Source organism: Trachypithecus francoisi, unplaced genomic scaffold, assembly GCF_009764315.1.
Source record: "Trachypithecus francoisi isolate TF-2019V2 unplaced genomic scaffold, Tfra_2.0 Lachesis_group17, whole genome shotgun sequence".
NCBI classification, from domain to species: Eukaryota; Metazoa; Chordata; class Mammalia; order Primates; family Cercopithecidae; genus Trachypithecus; species Trachypithecus francoisi.
The window spans coordinates 83,279,126-83,302,498 of NW_022681462.1; the positions used below are offsets into that span (position 1 = coordinate 83,279,126).

General features: G+C 46.4%; 1 protein-coding gene across 1 annotated transcript; it reads left to right on the top strand.

The window, feature by feature from the left end:
* The first annotated feature begins 16,523 nt into the window (after positions 1-16,523).
* Positions 16,524-18,884, top strand: RHOB (ras homolog family member B). Its single transcript, XM_033176385.1, has one exon. The coding sequence runs from the start codon at positions 16,925-16,927 to the stop codon at positions 17,513-17,515; it is 591 nt and encodes a 196-aa protein (XP_033032276.1). The 5' UTR covers positions 16,524-16,924; the 3' UTR covers positions 17,516-18,884.
* Positions 18,885-23,373: the final 4,489 nt, after the last annotated feature.

The window sequence follows — 23,373 nt, forward strand, 5'->3', positions numbered from 1 at the left end:
TTGCATAATGTCTATTTATTCTTCAAAATTTAGCTCACATATCTTCCTTGGGAAGTTTCCCATGGCACCAGGTCAGAGCACCCACTTAAATTTCCTCTGCACATACCTCACTTATCCCATGGCACTGAACATCACAGTCATCAAATATGTAACTATACAGTTAATTGTATGACACTTCTCTCCCTTCCACAGAATTAAAGCTCCAAGAGAGTAGGACCACGCCTGTTTTGTTCACTGTGGTGTGCCAGGCACCGAGCACAATGCACTGTATACAAGAAGTGCTTAAAAAATAAATATCCTAAGAATTCACAAAGGCGAAGGTAGATGCCTTGTTGGGCTTCTAATAAAGAGGAGGACCAGCAGCCCTGTGAACCACCTTCCAGTCAGGAAAGCCATCCTGATCTATTTAGGAAGTGGCACAGAAGACTCTAGCTAAAATCTCAAGGGTGAATGTTAAAGTTCCATCTCTGCCCAAATTGCTCAACCATGGGAGATTGTTTTCAAAGATGGCAGAAGCAATTCATCCCATGCTTCTTTGCAATGTGTCTTTCCTGCTCCTTCCAACAAGAGGGGACATCCACTTGTCTTCTCCTTCAATCTGGACTGGCCTTGTGACTTGCTTGGGCCAACAGAATCCAGTAGAAGTGATGTTATTTAATATGTGAGTTTTAGGCCCCGCCTTCATCTGCTTCCGCTCAATTGGAATACTGCCCTGAGACCACCATGTAAGGCAGCTGGGTTTACTTCTGGGAGGGTGAGAGGCCACGGGCAGTGGCTTCACAGTGACCCAGCCAACAACTAGCACCAACTTCTAGACATGGGAGTGAGACCTTATGGGGCCCTCCTGCTCAGCCAACCTCCAGTTGAAACTAACCACACAAGAGTGCCCAGGAGAGACCAACAGAGGAACCCACAGAATTAAGAGAATAAGAAATCTTTGCTGGGTGGTTGATTACCCAAAAAAGGCTAATGGCCATTAGTCCTCCTGAATTCCCCATGATAAACCCATTTCCCCTCCTCGAAACAGTCACGCCCTCTCCCCCGCTCTCTCGCTGTCACTCAGTGTGACTCATCAGAACCCTCCAAATTGTCACTGTTCCCAACTGTAGATCCAAAAGGAACACAGATGAGACAGATGATTCGCAGCAGGGTCTACAGGTGTGACTCTGCAGGGTCTGGATATAAGAGCACTGTCACGTACCACATTCTTGCTGAAACATGGCCACATTCACTCACTTAGGACGTGAGTCTCCCAAAATGGAAGCTGGAGGCAGTCACTGTGCTCACCTCATACTCCCTTGGCTACAATTTCTAAACTTGAAATGCAATCCAGAATTCTTGTCATATGAAAAGTTCCTTCCTAGAATATGTATATATTCTAGAATGTCTTCCACCTGCATACACACACATATGCAATTGCAATATTGGTCATTTTGCACTGTGCGTATCAGAAAAAACTTGCAAATAGTCCAAATGTCCAACCACGGGAGGATGGATAAGTGTTACAAAATGAAATACTATCCAGGCAAAATAAATAAACAAGAGCTACATGTATTTGCATTGCTAAATTTCAATGTAACATACCATTGAGTAGAAACAGCAAGTTGTAGAAGTTATATATAGTACTATCCACACAAAAGTTAAAAGCATGCAAAACCCAACCAGATATTCTTTCTGATATAGTCATATGTGGTAAAGGTATAAATATATGCACAGGGATATTAAATAACATGTTTAATAGGATTGGGGAGAGGTACATAGGAGTTTCACATGTACCTAAGTGATTTGAAATAAATGTGAGAAATTCGAAGATTGGCAAAGCTGAGTGGCTGATATTGTTATCTACATTTTTCTTATACTTGAGTCATTATAGGATAAAAAGTATAGAAGTTTCCCTTTCCCTCGTTTTACCAGCCAGGTACCTTTTCCGCAGTCCAGTCTCTTCAACATTGCCTACCTGAAGCCCTTCTGTCCTTGGTGGGGAAAGAGGTCCATGGTGAACTTAGTTTTATTTAATGACAAGAGAGTTTTAAGTCAGAGAGGATTTCAGAGGGGCAGCAGAGAGCTTTGCCTCCAGGGAGGGCTATTTTCCCAGTAGGGGCTCAGTAAAAAATCGCTAAGGGAGTGCATGGTTTTGGCAAGACCTCCTATACCAACTGTGCTCTAAATGCCCGCCATTTTCTGATCAGCCATCCCAGCTGCTGGCTTTAAGGTACAAGGGCAAACCTTGATGAAGACCTCGGGAAATGTCCACTCAGACAGACAGCACCTGTGAGAGGCCCATACAGAGGCTGTTTCAGGAAGGGAGTGGGTGGCTCATTGAGACGGGAAAGGAAGATGAGGGGACAATTTGGGAAACATACTTCAAGGAAGGGAGTGCACAAAATGACATTCACAGTCCAAGAGCTCTAGAGTCACTTCTGCGTGTGAACTGGCAATTCGAAGACCCTCCAACCAGGCTGGCTGTGGTGGCTCACACTTGTAATCCCAGCACTTTGGGAGGTCAAGGAGGGAGGATCACTTGAGCCCAGGAGTTTGAGACCAGCCTGGGCAACAAGCAAGATCACATCTGTACAAAATATCCAAAAAGTATCTGGGTATGTAGGCTCACACCTGTAGTCCCAGCTACTTCAGAGGCTGACATGGAAGGATTGCTTGAGCCCAGGCGGTTGATGCTGCAGTGAACTATGATGGCACCACTGCACTGCAGCCTGGGCAACAGAGTGAGATCCTGTCTCACAAACAAGAAGAAGAAAAAGAGGAGGAAGAGGAAGAAGACCCGCCGCTTGGAGGAGTCTGAAAATAGCCATGGGAATAGTAACAAGAGGTTTAATGCTTATTTGAACCAACCACTTGGCACATGGTTGCTGTCCACCGGCACAGATTGCTTATGGGAAGCCGGTTTCAACATTTACTGGCTGTGCAACCCTAGGCAATTTATTTAAACTCTCTAACCTTTGCTTCCTTATCTGTAAATTGTGGAGCTAAGAGTGTAACACAAATAAGGTCAGATCACTTTGGGTTCAAGCTCAGTTCCACGTTGCATTCAGAAGGCACATCATTCCAGCTCAAAAAATATTTGGAAAAGAAATGTAGATATATACAAAAAACTCTTCCAAGGAAGTGGCAAAGGAGAGCTACAGAGCAAAACACAAAATTCCCTGAACATTCTCCTTCCCCCATTCCAGAGCTTGCTTGTCAAGGTGGCCTCTCCCACAAATCTTCCTCCTCTCTTTTCTGCATCTCTGTGCTGGGCTGGCTCCCTCCTCTCCCTCCACTTCTCTCTTGACTCCTTCCTGGCCTTCTGGACCAGGTGCTTGCTTCTGGGACAAGCTCCAGGCCCTTTAAAAATGTGCATCAATTTAGCCTTTAGCCTCCTTTCCAGTCTTCTCTCCACTAAGGACAACAAGAAAGGGCAAGGGTCGGCAGGCCAACTTGGAATCCACCCGGAAGAGGCACAAGGGGGAGGCGGCTGCTGAAAAAGGTGCTCATTATGAACACATTCTGTCACTAGGGGCAGGAGTTAGATGAAGTTATGTTATGAAGTTAGATGAGATACTGCATGCATCGAGACCTTAACAGGAGCTAACACATGAAGTCCTCAAATTGTTACGATTATTCCCATTAGAATCATCATCATTAGTACTACTAGCAGTATTTAAGTATTTATTTATTTTATAGTATAATTTATTATAATTCCAAGAACATCAGCCAAAAGTTAAACAGGAGGCTGCAGTCTGCCTTCATGGTACCCAGCACTCGATTTAACCACCACAGCCACATCATCACCAGCCCAGCAGGACAAGCGGAGGGTGGCGTTTCTCAAACTTTAATGTTCAGATGAATTGCCTGGAGATCTTGTTAAAACCCAGATTCTGATCCTGTAGGGCCTGGACTGGGCTGGGGCCTGGATTCTGCTTTTCTACAAAGCTTCCAAGAAATGCCAGTGTTGCTGGTCCAGGGATCATCACTTTGAATCATGAAAGCCTAATGTTGCACCAAATCCCTTCAGCTATGAAGTTCTAGGTGTACCCCTGAGGTCCCAGAGAGCACAAGCCCTATGTGGATTGAGATGGGAGGCAGGAAGGGGATAAGGGCCTGGCTCTGTGGGGGCTTCAGGTCTCCAGGTGGTTGACCGACCTCAACCATGGATACAGATGCAGCCCCCCCCCCCAACCGCCTCCTCTCTGTCAGCCATGGCAGGTGCCCTCATCATCTCTCACCTGATAACCCAGGAGAGGAGAGTGAGATTCGAGATGGCCCAACACACACACACACACACACACACACAAATACACACACCACACACACAACATTCTCACACACAAACACACACAACACAGCACATACACAGCACACACAAAGCACACAAAACACACGTAACACACACAGAACTTTCTCTGAGGCTCCCAGGCTCCCACTGAATGGCAGAGGAAGTGACTGCTCGGGAGGTAGGGACATTCCTACCAAGAGTCCTGTTGTTTTCTCAAATCTATCCCCACCTCTCCACCCTTGCTCTGCCTGATAGCCGGACAGGCCACTCTTTTTTTTTTTTTTTGAGACAGGTTCTCACTTTGTCACCCAGGCTAGAATGCAGTGGTTCGATCATGGCTCACTGCAGCCTCGACTCGCCAGGCTCAAGTGATCCTCTCACTTCAGCCACCCCAGTAGCTGAGACTACAAGCACACGCCTGGCTAATTTTTTAATTTTTAATTTTTTTTTTTTGGTAGAAGCAGGGTCTCCCTATGTTGCCCAGGCTGATGTCAAACTCCTGGGTTCAAATAAACCTTCCACCTCAGCCTCCCAAAGTGCTGGGATTATAGATGTGTGGCACTGCGCGCCTGGCCTAGGCCTCCTAATCTGAAGCCTGCTTCCCTCCTTCATCCCTCTGTGAACCATCCCCAACACCGCTGCCACCTCAGGGAACAAAACACGTCACCTCCTTCTTAAAACCTTCAGTGGAGGAATATATTTACGTAAAAAAACTCACTGACTCCCTGTTCCCTCAATTTAAATTGTTTACCTTCTCTGCAGAAAAGAGTAAACATGGTAGGCCTCACTGCCTGGTCTTAGGAAGGCCTGCTTCATAAGAAGCACATTGGTTCTTGCCTGGAGTTTGGAACAGTTCTTACCAGGAACTGACAAGAGTGGCTCGCTATGCCTAAATTGTTTGTCTAAACAATATGGTTTATGCTGAACACCTGCCTTCCTTCTGAAAGTCTGGAATTTGGGTACATGCCAGGCAGAAGTTACCTATTTGACCACCCCTGAATTAGTCAAGGTTCTCCAGACCAGAGAGAGAGAGAGAGGTTTATTTTTTAATTTTTTATTTTTGAGACACTCTGTCTCAAAAGACCATAAGACTCGCTCTGTCACCAGGCTGGAGTACAGTGGCGCCATCATGGCTCAGTGCAACCTCTGACTCCCCGGTTCAAGCGATTCTCCTGCCTCGGCCTCCCTAGTAGCTGGGATCACAGGCATGCGCCAAGTCCAGCTAATTTTTGTATTTTTAGTAGAGATAGGGTTTCACTATGTTGGCCAGGATTGTCTTGATCTCCTCACCTCGTGATCTGCCCGCCTCAACCTCCCACAGTGCTGGGATTACAAGCATGAGCCACTGTGCCCGGCTGAGAGAGGTTTATTTTAAGGAATTGATTCGTCGTTGTGGGAGCTAGCAAGGTCAGAATCTATAGGGCAGATTGGCAAGCTGGAAATTCAGAGCTGTTGTTGCAGCCTTGAGCCCAAATTCTGCAGCTGGAAGCTCAGGCAGGGTGTCTACGTAGCAGTTTTGGGAAGAATACCCCCTTCTTCTTAGGGAAACCTGAGTCTTTACTCTCAAGACCTTCAACTAATTAGAAGAAGCCCACCCTCATTATAGAACATAATCTGCTTTACTCAAAGTATTTGAGTAACTTAAATGTTTATCAAATCTAAAAAATACTTTCATAGCAATATCTAGGCTGGTGTTTGATTAAACAACTGGGTACCATAGCCTAACAAAGTTATAAAAATTAGGCATAAAAATTAACCAGCACTGCTGGGCGCAGTGGCTCACACCTGTAATCCCATCACTTTGGGATGCTGAGGTGGGTGGATCACCTGAGGTCAGGAGGTCGAGACCAGCCTGGCCAACATGGTGAAACCCCGTCTCTACTAAAAATACAAAAAAATTAGCCAGGCGTGGTGGCGGGTGCCTGTAATCCCAGCTACTTGGGAGGCAGAGGCAGGAGAGTTGCTTGAACCTGGGAGGCAGAGGTTGCAGTGTGCTGAGATCACGCCATTGTACTTCAGCCTGGGCAACAGAGTGAGACACTGTCTCAAAAAAAAAAAAAAAAAAAACTGTAATCAGCACAGGCACCCAAGAAAAATCCTAGGCATCGAGTGCTCTTGGTGGCAATGTTCTACATGGGTTGTCACAACTCATTGCTGGGATAATTAGCGTGTCCTGTGTGATGCCACTGGGAGAGAACTCAGGATTCTCGAGAAGAACAATTTCCCTTGCACTTGACTTTCCCCAGACTTCACCCGTGTGCCTTTCCCTTTGCTGATTTTGCCTTGATCCTTTTGTTGTAATAAATCATAGCTGTGAGCACAGCTACATGCTGAGTTCTATGATCCTTTTAGCAAATCTGCAAAATGAGGGGTGGTCTTGCGGACTCCAGATTTACCTTCAGGTGAGCCTCCCCAGTTCCAGTAACTGCCACCTTATACCCTACATTCCCATGGTACTGAGCTGCCTAGTACCTGGATATGCATGCAGTCTAAAGCCTCCATATCTAGAATGCCCTCTTTTCTTTCCGCCTGACTAACTTCCATGCAGTCATCAGGAACTCAGCTAGATTTAGTTATTCATTGCCATGAAACAAGTGATCCCAAAACATGGCGGCTTAAGACAGCAACAATTTATTATTTCTTATGATTCTGCAGGTTGACTCACGCAGTTCTTCTTCCCATGGGGTTGGCTGGGGTTTTAGAGTGGAGACTTCAAATGGTCCCACCCATGGAGGTGGCAGTTGGTGCTGGCCACCTGCTGATAGCTTAGTTGAGGCTGTGGGTCAGAGGCCCAATTCTCAATATGGGTTTCTTCACATGGCTAATTGAGTTTCCTGAAACCATGGTGGATATTCTCCAGGAACAAGCATTTCAAAAGAGCAAGCCCCAAAGTGCAAGTACTTATCAAGCTTCAGCTTGCATATTCATGCAATGAATCCTGATGTCCCACTGGCTAAGCTAGTTACACGGCCAAGCTCAAGATCATCACGGGAAAGAACTATGCAAGCAGATGAACACTGGAGGGTGCAGCTCATAGAGGGCCACCAATGTGCAATGTACCACACAGTACAAGCCTTCTCTGGCATCCTTAAGCCCCTTCCCAGTGCTTACCCATTACAATGCTTGCCACACTCAGTTGAAGTAGTTTAATTGTTGAGTGTTGTGCTTCTATTTATGGACTGGAGCTCCATATTTACCAACTGGAGTTCTTCTGAGAGCAGGGTCTGTACCTAATTTCTCCCAGTATCTCATTCCTGACCCAGAATATGTTTGCAGAATGAGTGCTTGAATCAGAGCAGCAACTATCATCACCTCCTTCGTATTTGCCAGGTTCAAGCCCTGTCTCTACCTCATTTAGGCTTAGGACGTTCAATAGCTGTAAGATGCTAACTATACATAGTCCCTGAGCTCCTTAAAGCATGGCAGCCTGTCCCATACCTAGGTCCCTGCTATACAGAAGGCACTTACCAGGCATTAGTGGAATGAATAAATGAATGAGTGAACTTTCTAGGCATATCATTGAGATTTCCAAGCTATACGACCATTTGATCCAGCAGTCTCGCTACTGGGTATCTACCCAAAGGAAAGTTACCTGCACTTTTAAGTTTATCATAGCACTGTTCACAATAGCAAAGATGTGGCATCAACCTAAGTGTCATCAATGAATGGCGGGATAAAGAAAAGGTGGTGTACATACACAATGGAATACAACTCACCCATTAACATGAAAAAAAAAAAGTCTTTTGAGGCAACATACATAGAACCAGAGGCCATTATTTTAAGTGAAACAACTAAGAAAGTCAGGTACTGCATGTTCCACTTATAAATGGGAGCTAAATAATGTGTACATACAGACATAGACTGTGGAATAATAAACATTGGAGACTTGGAAGGGTGGGAGTGGGTGAGGGATAAAAAATTGCTTAATGGGCACAATGTACATTATTCAGGTGATGGTTACACTAAAAGCCCAGACCTCCCCACTACACACACAATATATCCATGTAACAAAACTGCATCCATACCCCTTAAATTTATACAAATTTTAAAAATGCATCAACTGCTTTCTTAAACATACATTGTGATGAAGCTGTGGAGAAATCACACTACCCCACAGTCCACAAATAAAGCAGGTCAATCAAAGAGTTGTCAACAAAAGAGATTTTCAGTTCTCTCCTTTCCAGTTGAGGACCCTGAGGAAGGAGAGTTGCCCTTGCTGTGCCACGTTCTGCTGAGCAGCCCGGCTGGAGCAGAAGCACAGGGTCCTCCCACGAATGCGTCCTCTGCTTCCCTATTTCCTGGTTCTGAGCAGTGGCTCCTAATATAGGTTCTGTCTCATGCTATAAATAGCTACAGACACATCTTCAGTGGTAACACACTGGAGTGTGGAAATCCATTGTGAATTAAACTCCTCCCTATTGCAATATTCTGACATCATAAGAGAAAACAAGTGAATCATCCTTGTGTAAATATACTTCGATTAGATCATTAGGTTTCAAGGCTAAAACAAGGGAAGAGAAAAAACTGGGTGTTCTGTTCCCCTCTGGGTAGGCATTGGGGGTAAGATTTTTCACGCCTCTGTGCGGTAACCCCCCTCAGCTGGAATAACAACTTCTTACTAAGACCACATTCCTCTAGGTTCCATTCTTTGAAATATTTCATCCTTTGGACTTCAGTTTAACCAACTAAAATAAAAGAAGGTCTTGAATAACAAAACTAAATAAAAGAATGTGTTTGCTTTATTAAAGGGTTCTTTTTTTCACTTTATGAAAGGACTGACAGTATTATTTTCAGCAGGTGAGATACCCCTTGATCTGTTCAAAATGAAAATGAAATTCATCTAGTTCAGGAGCTATGAACTGGTTCTGTTGGCCAAATCTAGCCTGCGCTGCCTGTGCATTTTCTCTCTTTTCCTTTCTCTCTCTCTTTCTTCGTATATTTTGTTTAAAGAAATAGAGACAGGGTCTGGCTATGTTTCCCAGAATCGATCTCGAATTCCTGAGCTCAAGCGATCCTCTCACCTCGGCCTCTCAAGGTGTTGGGATTATAGTCATGAGCCACAGTTCCTGGCCCACCTGTGCATTGTTTGAACAACACAGTAGTTGATTTTTAAATTCTGAGCTTCTATAACTGCATTATGCCATGTTCTCCAGTTCTCCATAATTGCTGCCACTACTTGATGTCTCACACATAGTTATGTTACCTGCAGGACACCTGGGTTTTACCTCTCATTTTACAAATGGGGAAACTGAGACCTAGAAAGGATGGTTTGCTCAAGGCCATGGAGCTAGGACATGCCAGGCTAAAAAGCAAGTCTCCAGCTCCCTGGCACAAGACTCCCTCCCTTCTGCTTACTGCATCTCCATACCCACTTTCTTGGAGCTTTTGTTAAATTAATAAATGTGCAATTTCAGCGTACACCACTAAACTGGCAAGCATTTGCAGGGGTAGATTTTGTAGTGACAGCACTTACCCAATGGGAAGTTGTTGCAACCTTCCTCTTTCCTTTCTGCCCTCCCATTTCTCAGGGTTGGAGGAAACTCACACTTTGCTGTCATCAGGCAAACCTCATGCATGGACAAGGAGCATCATTTTTCCACTTCTGCCCATCACAGTTCCTCCTTTCTATCAAATGGCACTAGCAGAATCTTTCTCCATATAAAATCCACACAGTCAATGTTTCATATGGTACAAATGGGCTTGTCTTTTGTTTTGAATTTTTTTTTTTTTTTTTTTGAAACAAGACCTTACTCTGCAGCTCAGGCTGGAGTACGGCGGCGTGATTGTGACTCCTGCAGCCTCAACCTCCTGGGCTCAAGTGATCCTCCCACCTTAGCCTCTCAAGTAACTGGGACCACAGGTGCGTGCCCCATAGCCAGCTTATTTATTTGTTTATTTATAGAGATGAAGTCTCCCTATGTTGCCCAGGCTGGTCTCAAACTCCTGGGTTCAAACAGTCCTCCTACCTCTGCTCCCAAAGTGCTGGAATTATAGGCATGAGCCACTGTGCCCAGCAAAGCTTTTCTTTCTGGAAAAATCCTACTTGTTATTTAAGGCCCTATTCAAATGTTGTGTCCAGTAAGACGCCAACTCCACTATTCATTTACTTATTTGTAACATCATGTAGCACAGCGTGGGGTGTGGGGTGTGTGTGCCTACTTGACCTCACCATTCCCTTCTTCAGCTCCCCTTGTCTACTCTGTCCCCTCCATCTGTGTTTACTGACTTGAATTGAGAGGATTGAGGCTCATAGGAGACTTCCTGAAAACAATCCACACCCACCACTTTTCTACCAAAATTGAACAAGGACTAGATTTTGATTCTCTTTTTTGGAAAGGAAAATAGGTCACCATACAAAAAGGCCCAAACAGCCTCTCCTGTTCAGGAAAATGCTGTCTGGTGTTGGGATGAGTTGGAGAGCCTTGAGGAGGGAGTTGCTATAGAGGAGGAGCTGAAAAGGACAGAGGTGGCGGGTATAGAAAGCAGTCAGTCAATGCAAGAGGGCAGTCTCCAAATTGCTCCAAACCGCAGCGTTCATCTGTGTCTGAACCTCTCTGAAACCCAGTGATGAGCTTAGGACAAATGAAAAGAAGTCTTACTAGCCGAAAGATGAACGAATTTTAGGGGACTCACGTCAGCAGTGACTCTCCCTTGGGAGGATGGTGGCTGAAGGAGGAGCCAGGGAACCATCTGAACTTGTGGACATTTTAGCCCAGTGCTATCAAATAGAAACACAATGTGACTCAAGTGTGTAATTTTAAGTTTTCTAGTTGACACGTTAAAAGCTAAAAAGGTGGCTTGTAGTGGCTCACACCTGTAATCCCAGCACTGTGGGAGGCAGAGGTGGGCAGATCACTTGGGCCCAGGAGTTCGAGACCAGCCTGGCCATCATGGCAAAACCTTGTCTCTATTAAAAATACAAAAATTAGCCCGATGTGGTGACGCACGTCTGTAATCCCAGCTACTCTGGAGGCTGAGGCATGAGAATCGCTTGAACCTGAGAGGCAGAGGCTGCAGTGAGTCAAGATCACACCATTGCCCTCCAGCCTGGGTTGCAGAATGACTCTGTCTCAAGAAAAAAAAAATAATAAAACCTAAAAAGATGAAATTAATTTGAATAACATGGTCAACATATTAAATCTCATACATTTAAAAAAATCTGCTATATCCAAAGTATTACCATCTCAACATGTTATTAATATAAACATGTAAAAATAAACTATTGTACATGTTTTTCAATCTAAGTCTTTAAATTCTAGTGTTTAGCTTATAGTTAAAGCACATCTCAATTTGGACACTAAATTTTTATCAAAAAGAATCTGTATTTAGATTTCATAAAATTTTCAGTTGAAAAAGCAGATTTACATACCCAAGTTGTTTCAAACATACCTAAAAGTTTCCATCAAATTGAATCAAATAAGTTTTTAAATGTAATTAAAATGAAATAATATTAAAAGCCTAGTTCTTCAGTGGCATTAGTGACATTTCAAGTACTTAATAGCCACATGTGGTTACTGGCTACTGTACTGACTGCAGTTTTAGAGAGATCAGGATCGGTCCTACTGCCCATTGCCTGTTCCCCTTGGCCTTGCTCTGGGCTGGACAAGTGGGAGTTTGATCAGAGTTCAATGCCCATGTGCCTAAGTTTAATAGTCTAGCAATGGTGGTTCTCTTTTGAGTGCAGCCTTCTCCTTCTTAGCTCTGGGACACTCTGAGGGGAAGAGAAGGATATTTTATCCGCTGTTGCTCCTAGCTGGAGACCCCACCCAGAAAGCAGCTTGAGTGCCCCGCAGCCATGTAACTCCTGACTGAACGGATTCCAAATGGGCCAGATGGGAATGCCTCAGTTCTTCCACGTGAAATAATATAGCTAGTATAACTTTTCCCTTTTTTTTTTGAGACGGAGTCTCACTCTGTCGCCCAGGCTGGAGCGCAGTGGTGCGATCTCGGCTCACTTGCAAGCTCCGCCTCCCCGGTTCATGCCATTCTCCTGCCTGAGCCTACTGAGTAGCTGGGACTACAGGTGTCCGCCACCACGCCCAGCTAATTTTTTGTGTTTTTAGTAGAGATGGGGTTTCACCATGTTAGCCAGGATGGTCTCAATCTCCTGACCTCATGATCTGCCTGCCTCGGCCTCCCAAAGTGCTGGGGTTACAGGCGTGAGCCACCACGCCTGACTTTTTTTTTTTTTTAGGTCATTTTTTCATGTTTTTTAAGGTCAACTTTTCCATTTTTTAAGGTCATTGCATAGAGATGGAAGATTGACAATTTTCCTAGAGACATGAAACTACTCCTCAATTAGGAAATGTTTTTAAATTAAATGCCTGTCAGGAATGTCTATTGCATTGCTGGTTCGTAGTACGTGAATTATCATTACTTCTAACTACACCAGAGTATCCAACGATGCCTTTCCTAACTGGGGCAAAAATGGAATGATTTTTGTGGCTAAAGTTGTTTTACATTTCTGTACATTATAATTAAGGAAAAATGAAGTCCTTTAGTCTGTAAGTTAGTAAAGATCCGTAAACTTTATCTTTCTCTTCTAATTTCTTTTAGAAGTTACTATTTAACTAGGAAGGAATTTTTATTCACTGAATGGCATTTTCATTAATATTTTTGTAAAGTGTACATGAAAAAGTTACATGTGTATAAATATATATGAAGAATTTCTAAAGAATCTACTTGTAAAACAATATTCAGAGTTTTATACGCTCTGAAATATTTTAAAATAAAAATATCCATAAAATTCCTACTTTTTGACTAAAGGTTTTCTACTTTTTTTTTTTTTTTTTTTTTTTTAGTAAAAGACCCCCATAAAGATTGCCACAAGGTGGCACTAAAATCTAATGAAAATTCCAACTCTGGTCTGGTCTTTGAGGAGTGGAGAATGATTTACAAGAGACACTTGGCAAACAAAACCAAATAAATTAGGTTAAAGATTGGAGATAGATTAATATCCTCCTTTTGTCTGAAATACAACTTCCCTGTCTCACAGGTGTGGATATATTATGTCATAAGAGGAATATGTTAATAACGTTAATGGTTAAAATGACTTGGTTTTGGCCGGTGGCAGTGGCTCACGCCTGTAATCCCAGCATTTGGGGAGGTCTAAGTGGGTGGATCACTTGAGGTCAGGAGTTCGAGACCAGCCTGGCCAACATGGGAAGACGCTGTCTCTACTAAAAATACAAAAATCAGCCAGGCGTGGTGGCAGACGCCTGTAATCCCAGCTACTCAGGGGTCTGAGGCAGGAGAATTGCTTGAACCCAGGAGGCGGAGGTTACAGCGAGCCAAGATCATACCCCTGCACTCCAGCCTCGGTGACAGAGTAGGACTCCATCTCAAAAAATAAAATAAAATAACTTGTTCTCACAGAAGAATCAAATTTTATCCCTGTCTGAGAGAAGTGCATTATGAAGGGTGAGGAGCAGGGAGGGGCTTGTCTGGCATATCACCTAGTTGGGAAAAGTTTATCCTGTATGTGGGGCAGTCTGGGAAGCAGCCAGTCCCTGCAGAGCTTGTCAAAGTACCCTGGACCAAAAAAAAAAAAAAAAAAATGCCATGAAAAGAAGTTACTGCAGAATACAGATCGTTCTATTTGTTTACTTTGGCATACTTACCAACTGCATAGTTCTAGAAATTATTGCAATATTGAGATTTGAGCTTGGAACACCTCATATAATATTCCTGGAAATCAGAACACGAATGAGTTCAATCCGTTTTCCGGATTCTTTGTTTTTTAAAGAAAAAAACACATGGTACAAAACTTTGTTTCATGTTTCTTAGTAATTGAAGTTTAAGGACATAGCCAAGATTCCCAAGCTATATTAAGACCAAGGAAAGCGGCATTAACAATACAGCTATAAAAGGTTTTGACTAAAAGAAGAAAAATTTGTGTAAATAAGATTTTTCTAATAGGCAAAAAAAAAAAAAAAAAAAAAAAAAAAAAGCTTCCAGATTGCATCCCCAAATCAATGAGCAGAAAAACTATTTACTTGCTGACAGATCAGTTCCTTAGATCTGAAAAACAAAAACCACCACCCCCGCCCCCACCCCCGCCCCCACCCCCGCCCCCACCCTCGCCAGCCAAAAAAAAAAAACAAAAAAAAAAACTGGTTGACTTCTTGTTGTAGTGATGCAAATCCAGTTGGAGGGAAGCACAGCACTTCCAGGCTAAATAAGACGTTCCCTCTAGGAAGGGCTCTAGGTTTAGCAGCACTACTGCCTTATTTGATCTGATTTCATCTGTGGAGCCATACGGGGACCTAGCTCTTAACATATGAATTACATGTGAAAACACCGGGGTTCAGTCACAGTTGGCTGCATGGGTTTGCTTAGATGATTTTCTCTTTAATGTTCTTTATTTTTTATTTTTTTTGACCCAGCGTCTCACTCTGTCACCCAGGCTGGAGTAGGGTGTTGCAACCATAGCTCACCGCAGCCTTGCCCTCCTGGGCTCAAGCAATCCTCCCACCTCAGCCTCCTGAGTAACTGAGATTATAGGCGCAGACCACTCTCCTCCCTACCCCATCCCATTTTATTTTTCTCAGGGACAGGGACGGGGTTTTGTCATGTTGCCCAGGCTGGTCGTGAACTCCTGAGTTCAAACAGTCCTCCAGCCTGGGTGTCTCAGGCCCAGGGATCACAGGCGTGAGCTACTGTGCCTGGCTTGGTTAGATAATTGTTAAAGCAAAGTGTGGAACTCAGGTAAGAAACCCCCAGAAAGATCCACCTGCGTTTCTGAGCATTCGGGTTAATTCTCCACAGTCATGTACTGATTCTTGTAAATGCCAGGCATTGTACTGGGTCTTCAAGATGCGGAGATAAGACAGAATCCTGGCCCTCCAACAACTCACAGAGAGCGAGGCAGAGACGGAGACAGGAGGCAACAACCTCCGGGTGATGTGGTGGGTCCTTCCTCAGAGGAAAAAACAGTCTGCATACATTTCCCCTGCAATGGATGGACAGAGCCCACCCCTTGCTGTTAATGCTTTAGCGCTCATGAACCCCAGCATACGCAGCTCCTAGAGTGTGCCCTACTCTTTCCCACCTTCCTGCTTGTGTTCAGGCTGTTTCTCCTTCCCGGGAGCTCTCCCCGACTCGCCTTTCCTCCTGTCCCCCTACCCCCTTCTTCCTCTTTTATCCGTAGAAATCGGTTGACTTGGGTCTTCCAGGATCACAGGTACTGTCATCTCCCGTAGGATCTATAGGATAAATGAGTTCAGTCCTAGTGTGCATCAGGAGACTAGGGATCTGGCGTCCCACTAGAGGGGACACCCACTAACCCGCTGTGCCCCATTTGTTAGCCCCTTACCCCGCCCGTCTTCCCCAGCCTGGAGCCTTTTCCCCCGCTCAGGGATCTTGGGGTGGTTGGATTCTATTGAACCCAAAATATTGTACATTCTATTGTACAATACTGTATATTCTATTGTACAATTTATCTCAGACAGTTCTCTGTTTTAAGAACCGGGATCAGACTTCATTGTGAAAAGCGGGGCCGAGGGGGCTTCTCCCTGCCCAGTAACTTCCTCCAAGTGTTCCAGCTTCGACCTTTCCTTTCCATTGTCAAGCTCGGCCGCTCCGCACCTCTTCCCTTAATCTTCACCTAGAGACCTAAGCTGGGGGTTGGGAAGGGTGGGGGCGGCGGGACTTGGAAGAGCCAGTTTGCAGCCAGCCGGTCGCCTCTCGGGTCCAAACCCGAGGCTGGCCCAGGGCGAGTATCCGGGTGGGGCCCTAGACCACAGGAGGGGCCGCCTCCAAAATAAAGGAGAAAACACTTTTGTTTGGAAACAAAAGTGTGTGGTGTGTGTGTGTTTATTCAAAAACAAAACCAGGTTAAAAGAGCCGCCCCTCCCCCACAGGTCCAACCACCCGCCGGGAGTTTGCCAGGAAGAGGGGCAATTCTGAATGGGAGTCGCCAACGCCCCACTGAGTGCCGCCTGTTTCGGAACCGCTCGCCCAGACCCTGTAGGCTCCAGGCAGCCAGCTCCGGGAATCCGCGCGCAGACGCTGCGGCGAAGGAGGGGACCCGGGTGCCGCTAGAGCCCCGCAGCGCCAGCAGCGGCGCAGACTCCCAGGTCGCTGCCTCTCCCAGCTCGGCGGCCTGGGCCGTCAATCAAGCTGGCCCTGCCCCGCCCTCGGGCTGCAGCGGGCGGCCAATCAGAGCCAAGCTCCGCAGCGATGAGCTCAGCCGGCTCGTTTCCCATTGGACGGCTATATTAAGAAAGTGGCCGGACTCTTTAAATAGCGGGCGCTAGGGCCGCAGCCCTCATCTGCCACCGCAGTCTGTTTGGAGTTGATCGCTCTCTTGTATGCTCGGCGAGGCCGGGGGAGACCCGGGAGGGAGCTAGGCCGAGTCCGCCGCCCGAGCCCGCGTTACGCACAAAGCCACCGACTCCCGGCCCGGGGCTAGCAGAGCGACCACCGCTCGGGAACAACGCGGCGAGACGCACGGTGCGCCCTATGCCCCCGCGCCCCCACCGCCCCCGCCGCGGCAGCCGGAGCTCAGTGAGAGAACGCGCCACCGCGGGGCCCGAGTGCAGCTAGCGACCCTCGCCCCCTGCGCCCGGCCCGAGGTGAGCAGTGAGCGGCGAGCGGGACGGCAGCGAGGCGTTCGCGGGCCCCCTCCTGCTGCCCGGGCCCGGCCCGCTCATGGCGGCCATCCGCAAGAAGCTGGTGGTGGTGGGCGACGGCGCGTGTGGCAAGACGTGCTTGCTGATCGTGTTCAGTAAGGACGAGTTCCCCGAGGTGTACGTGCCCACCGTCTTCGAGAACTATGTGGCCGATATCGAGGTGGACGGCAAGCAGGTGGAGCTGGCGCTGTGGGACACAGCGGGCCAGGAGGACTACGACCGCCTGCGGCCACTCTCTTATCCGGACACCGACGTCATCCTCATGTGCTTCTCGGTGGACAGCCCGGACTCGCTGGAGAACATCCCCGAGAAGTGGGTGCCCGAGGTGAAGCACTTCTGCCCCAACGTGCCCATCATCCTGGTGGCCAACAAAAAAGACCTGCGCAGCGACGAGCATGTCCGCACAGAGCTGGCCCGCATGAAGCAGGAACCCGTGCGCACGGATGACGGCCGCGCCATGGCCGTGCGCATTCAAGCCTACGACTACCTCGAGTGCTCGGCCAAGACCAAGGAAGGCGTGCGCGAGGTCTTCGAGACGGCCACGCGCGCCGCGTTGCAGAAGCGCTACGGCTCCCAGAACGGCTGCATCAACTGCTGCAAGGTGCTATGAGGGCCGCGCCCGTCGCGCCTGCCCCTGCCTGCGCGGCTCCCCCTCCTGGACCAGGACCCCCCGAGCCCGGAGAAGGGGAGACTCGTGTCCCACAAGGACCTCACCGGACTGCCTGGCATCTGTCTGCTGGCGCCTCTGGCTCGCGCCAGGATTCGGCGTGGGCACCGGGCGCCCCTTTCCCAGTGCCTGTGCGTCCAGCTGTGTTGCACAGGCCTGGGCTCCCCGCTGAGTGCCAAGGGTCCCCTGAGCATGCTTTTCTGAAGAGCCGGGCCTCAGAGTGTGTGGCTGTGTGTCTGTTCGACTCCCCTCGCCCCATTTTCACCCCACCCCCGCCTCTGATCACCGGGGGCGAGATTGGCGCGGGAGTGTGGCCGCGCCCCATCAGATGTTCAGGGCGCCTGATATCCCTTGTCTGTAACATAGACCCCGGGTACTGGGGGAGGGGAGGGCTGGGGAGGATGGGGGAATGTTATGTAAGTATAGATATAATTTTATTTTCGGAGCTAAGATGGTGTTATTTAATGGTGGTGACGGGTGAGCGCTCTGGCCCAGGCTGGGCCAGACTCCCGTCCAAGCATGAACAGGACTTGGCCATCTTTCCGACCCCTGGGGAAGACATTTGCAACTGACTTGGGGAGGACACAGCTTCCAGCACGGCCTCTCCTTTGGGCCAGCCCCCGGCGAACCTCCAGCCACCTGCGGGAGGAGGGAGGGTGCGCTGTGGGATTGTTTTTGCCATAAACGAACTTTGTGCCTGTCCTACAAGTGAAAATTGTTCAGTCCAAGAAAATGATGTTATTTGATTTATTTAAAGGCTAAATTTTGTTTTTTTAAAATTCTTTGCACAATTGTTTCATTGTTTGACACTTAATGCACTCGTCATTTGCATAAGACAGTAGCATTCTGACCACACTTGTACGCTGTAACCTCATCTACTTCTGATGTTTTTAAAAAATGACTTTTAACAAGGAAAGGGAGAAGAAATCCACCAAATTTTGCTTTGTTTTCTTGAAGAAAGTGGCAACACGGTATTGTGATTTCGTTTGTGCAAGTCATGCACACAGTTTTGATAAAGGGCAGTACCAAGTATTGGGGCCTATATTTTTTTTTTCTTCACAAGGCATTCTCTAAAGCTATGTGAAATTTTCTCTGCATCTCTGTACAGAGAATACACCTGCCCTTGTATATCCTTTCTTCCCCTCCCCTCCTTCCCAGTGGTACTTCTACTAAATTGTTGTCTTGTTTTTTATTTTTTAAATAAACTGACAAATGACAAAATGGTGAGCTTATGATGTTTACATAAAAGTTCTATAAGCTGTGTATACAGTTTTTTATGTAAAATATTAAAAGACTATGATGATGACATTTATAAAATGGCTCTTGTGGTTTAATAGTGTGTAAAAATACCCTTGGGAATTTGGGACAAGGGAGACATTCTCCTAGGCGAGATCCTTTCTTGCCAACCCTGTTTTCCTTATAGCAAATGTAGTAAATGAGGATGAAGTCCCTTTGGGAGCATGTGGGGGTTGGGGGTTGGTGGTTGGGGGTTGGGTGACCAAGGGAGACCAGGTTGTTCCTGTCACATTCCTAGAGGACAATGAATGGATAACCCAACACCCAGTGCAAAAACCTTGACCTATTATGTACTTAGTTCAATTAGGTGAGAATGAAGATCTTGATTTTATTCATCTGTGTGTCTTAAAAACACTTGTGTCTAAGTCTTTTATGGGGCTTTGCTTATTCTTTGAGTCTTGGAAAGTTATCATTTGTGCATTTTAAATTTAGGTAACTTTTAAATTAATCATTGGTGTGGGATCAGGCTATCAGGAAGCCTGTTTACTGGGTTTCGTTCAGGCCATCAAGGGGTTTACAAAATACCCCAGGAGATTGTGTAGGTCGTTACCTTTGGTGCTGGAGCTTCCAGAAGTGGGAGAGTTCAGATAAAGTGATTTTTTAAAATTAGCAAACTTTGATCCCAATATGTCTTTATAAGTAACCTAGAATGCTTTATTCTAAGTTTAGAGAAGGGCCATATTGTGGAAAGAACATTGGATGTTTTGGTGGTTCTTAAAGTTGGAGCTGCTACTTTTTGAGATTCAGTCATGATGAGCTCTAATTGCAGACACTTAGCTTTGCTGCAATGGTTCTTAGAACCAGACGGGCTGATTTATAGTGGGAGACCACATTAAAATCCTGCTGCAGGCATGATGGCTCAAACCTGCCAGCTCTCAGCAGCTTCCAGTGAAGGTAGCGGAGAGTGCCAGCTGCCTGAGAAGTGTGGTTTTCATTTTTTTGAATCAGCATTTTCTGGGTTTCTAGCAGTTAGTTGCCACCTTCTCCTTCCCCCTCCTCCCCATTCCCAGGACAAAGGTGGAGAAGGTCTGCTTTGAAGTTGTTTGCTTCAAAGCTTGAGGCTTCTGTTTCCTGGTTTTACCCAGACTCCAAGAGCTTTTGTTGAGTGAAGAAAACCTGGTTGGTAGTGACCTTTCACCCACTTTAATGCTGGCAGTAACTACATCCTGTTCAGCTGGGTGGGTGCGTTGACCAACAGAAGGGAATTGTCTGGGCTCCTCTAGGAGCAGAGGGGAGAGGGGTCTATCCAGGCTGCCTGCTTTGAGCAACTGCCTGACTCCTTCCTCAGTCCCTCGGCCCCACTCACCTCCAGCCTGCAGCCTCCTTTTTCATTTTAAAGACAAAACTTCCCATTGACAAACAGCATGTTTATTTGTAGGTTTTACAGCTAGCAAATCCTTTGGTACCAGGGAACGCAGGACACAGTGGGGGAAGAGCTCAAGCTTGGGCTGAATGCCCAGGACTCGCTTTGCAACCAGCCAAGAGCCTGGAGGCCCAACTCCCTGAAAGGGCCTTTTCTGAGTTGCTCTGATCTGCCTGGTACCCATAACTGTGTGTGTTTTATATTATGGGCAGACAAACACTCAGATGACGCATGGCTGCCCGAGTTACGCTTGTTTGAAAATGCGTGGCATTTCATAATCCTGCCGGAACACACTCTTCTTGCTGCATTAGGATCCAACTGGAAAACATAAAGATGAATTGCTGTAGGCTGGAAAATCAATTAGGAAAAAGAGGTAAAACATCTGGTGTTACTCTTAGAATATGAAAATTCATTTTGCACATTTAAAATAAATGTGCTGAGTTGATTTAATTGCCTGTTGAACAGTTTCGTGAAAAATACTGGGAAGTTGCATTGATCCTGGGCATTTTAGAGCAAGGGGCATTGTCTTGAGTTCTCCTTTAATCTTAATCTTAAATCAATCTGGATTGTATTTCTAAGGTCTTTTTCACATGAGTTTCAGTAGACTTAGAATTTCAGTTTTCAAAGTCAAGTGAGTATTAGAATTACACGGAGGGCTGGTTAAAACACAGATGGCTAGGCCTAACCCCAGAGTTTCCGATCCAGTAGGTCTGGGCTAGGGCTTAAGAATTTGAATTTCTAGCAAGGTCCTAAGTGATGACGGGCTGCTGGTTGGGACCATACTTTGAGAACTACTGGCTTCGAATAAGGGAGAGTCATTGTCAATGTACAGAGGAAGGAGGTGGTTTCCTATGAAAATAGATTAAATTCCACAGACTTATGGTGCTGTGCCCTGCAGTTTTAACTTCCTTACGCAACGGAGTACAGAGCTTCCAGAGAGCTTTCCTTCTAAGCCACACATAACTCCTATCTTCTCTTCCCTACATTCTTGTGCAAAAATGGGTTTAACGCCCTTCTAGAGATTCATTTCTGCCATTTCTTTCTTTCTTTCTTTCTTTCTTTTTTAAGAGAGGGTCTTGCTCTGTCACCCAGACTGGAGTGCAGTGGTGCCATCATAGCTCACTGAAGCCTCTGCCTTCTGGGCTCAAGCAATCCTCCCACCTCAGCCTCCCAAGTAACTGGGACTACAGGTGTGCCCAGCTAAGTTTAAATTTTTTTTTTTTTTGTAGAGACAAAGTCTTGCTATGTTGCCCAGGAAGGTCTCGAACTCCAGGGCTCAAGCAGTCCTGTCACCTCCGAAAGTGTCGGGATTACAGGTATGAGCCTCACCAGGCCCCAGTCTATTTCTTCCATTCCTGAATTCAGAATGCAACAGCACTCTAATTTAATCAGCGTTGGCACCTACTTTGTGAACTCTGATGAGGTGGGAATACAAAAGCAACACACACAGTCCTCGCCCTCCAGGAGCTCATTCACAGCCTGGTGGCCCCCTGACAGTTGCAAGAAGGCATCCACCAAGACCACGATTATGGCATGCTGTAGTGGAGGCATTAGGCAAGGGCACGACAGGAGCCTAGGGCACAGGTACCTATGTTTGCCCGGGAAGACTAGGAAGGTGTCTTGGAGGAGGACTCATTTGAGCTGAATCTTGAAGCAGGAGTGGGTGATGTGTAGATGGAAAAAATCTTGGGGGTAGGGTGGGGAGGGAGATAATTGGGCCATTAGCACATCGAGGATACATACAGCTTCTTTATGTTACTGTAGGGCCTCGCCTCTGGGAATAAAGCTGTCTTGGGTGAGAACTACTTTCTACTTTTAGTCCCTCTAGCATATATTTCTTCAGTCAAGAAAAGTGGTATTACCTAGCCAAGTAAAACACAGCCTCTCCTCTTCCCTCCCTGTTCACAACACAAGAAGCATCTATCTGGCAGGCCAGGAGAGGGGGTTGGTGATGAAGATTTCATTGTTTCCTCTGTGCCTTCCAGGGATGTGATGCAGACACAGGGCTAGTTTTGTGATCCCTGGGCTCTGGAGAAACCTCCATCCTGGCCTCAAGGAGGCTGTGAAACCAAAAGGGACCTTGGGCACCAGCTTGCTGGGTCCTTACTTACTTGGTCCATCTTCTGGCTGGAAGGAGCACCCTCACAGTGGCCCCCGACTCTCAGCAGCTCCTTTTCTGGCCCAAGAGGTAAGAGTCTGGAGGACCCCAGTTCAGTTTCTTCCTGTTTATTCTTTTATTGTTGACTATAAGATTGTGAGCCTAGCACAATGCTAAGAGCTTGAGATACAGCAGCTAAGCAGACAGGCACCGTTCTTACCGTCTTGGAGTTTTTAGCCTAGTGGTGTGCTTAAACAAGTCATAGTCATGATGATGATGAGAGCTAATATTTATTAACTATGCATCAGGCACTGTACTAAACTCTTCATCTGCATTATTTTATTTAATCCTTGTATTAGTTATCCATCACTCAATAATACATTATCCCCAAACTCAGTGGTTTAGAATAAAATGCATTTTACCTCACAGTTCCTGTGAGTCAGAAATGCAGCCCAGCTTAGCTTTGTCCTCTGGCTCAGGGTCTCTCCTGATGCTGTAAGCTAGGTGTTGGCTGGGACTGGGTTTATCTCAAGGCTTAAACGGGGAAGAATCTGCTCCAAACCCACTCATGCACCTGCTGGCAGGAGTCAGTTCCTCACTGGCTGAGGCCACCCTTGGTTCCTTACCATGTAGGTCTCTCCACAGGGCAGCTCACAACACGGCAGCTTGCTTCATCAACACGAGCAAGCGAGAAGGGCCAGAGAGCGCAAACAAGATAGAAGTCAGACTTCCGTAAGCTAATCTTGGAAGTACCAACCCATTATTTTGCTGTGTTATAGTTATTAGAATCAAGTAACTGGGTCTACCTCACACTCAGTGGTCCTTACTTACTTGGTCCATCTTCTGGCTGGAAGGAGCACCTGGGCCCTCAGAGTGCCCCTCGACTCTCAGCAGCTCCTTTTCTGGCCCAAGAGGTAAGAGTCTGGAGGACCCCAGTTCAGTTTCTTCCTGTTTATTCTTTTATCGTTGACTATAAGATTGTGAGCCTAGCACAATGCTAAGAGCTTGAGATATATCAGCTAAACAGACAGTAACCGTCCTTAC

Bases quoted from the DNA above. Each gene is read 5' to 3' on its own strand.
- RHOB (XM_033176385.1), top strand. From the start codon at position 16,925: ATGGCGGCCATCCGCAAGAAGCTGGTGGTGGTGGGCGACGGCGCGTGT.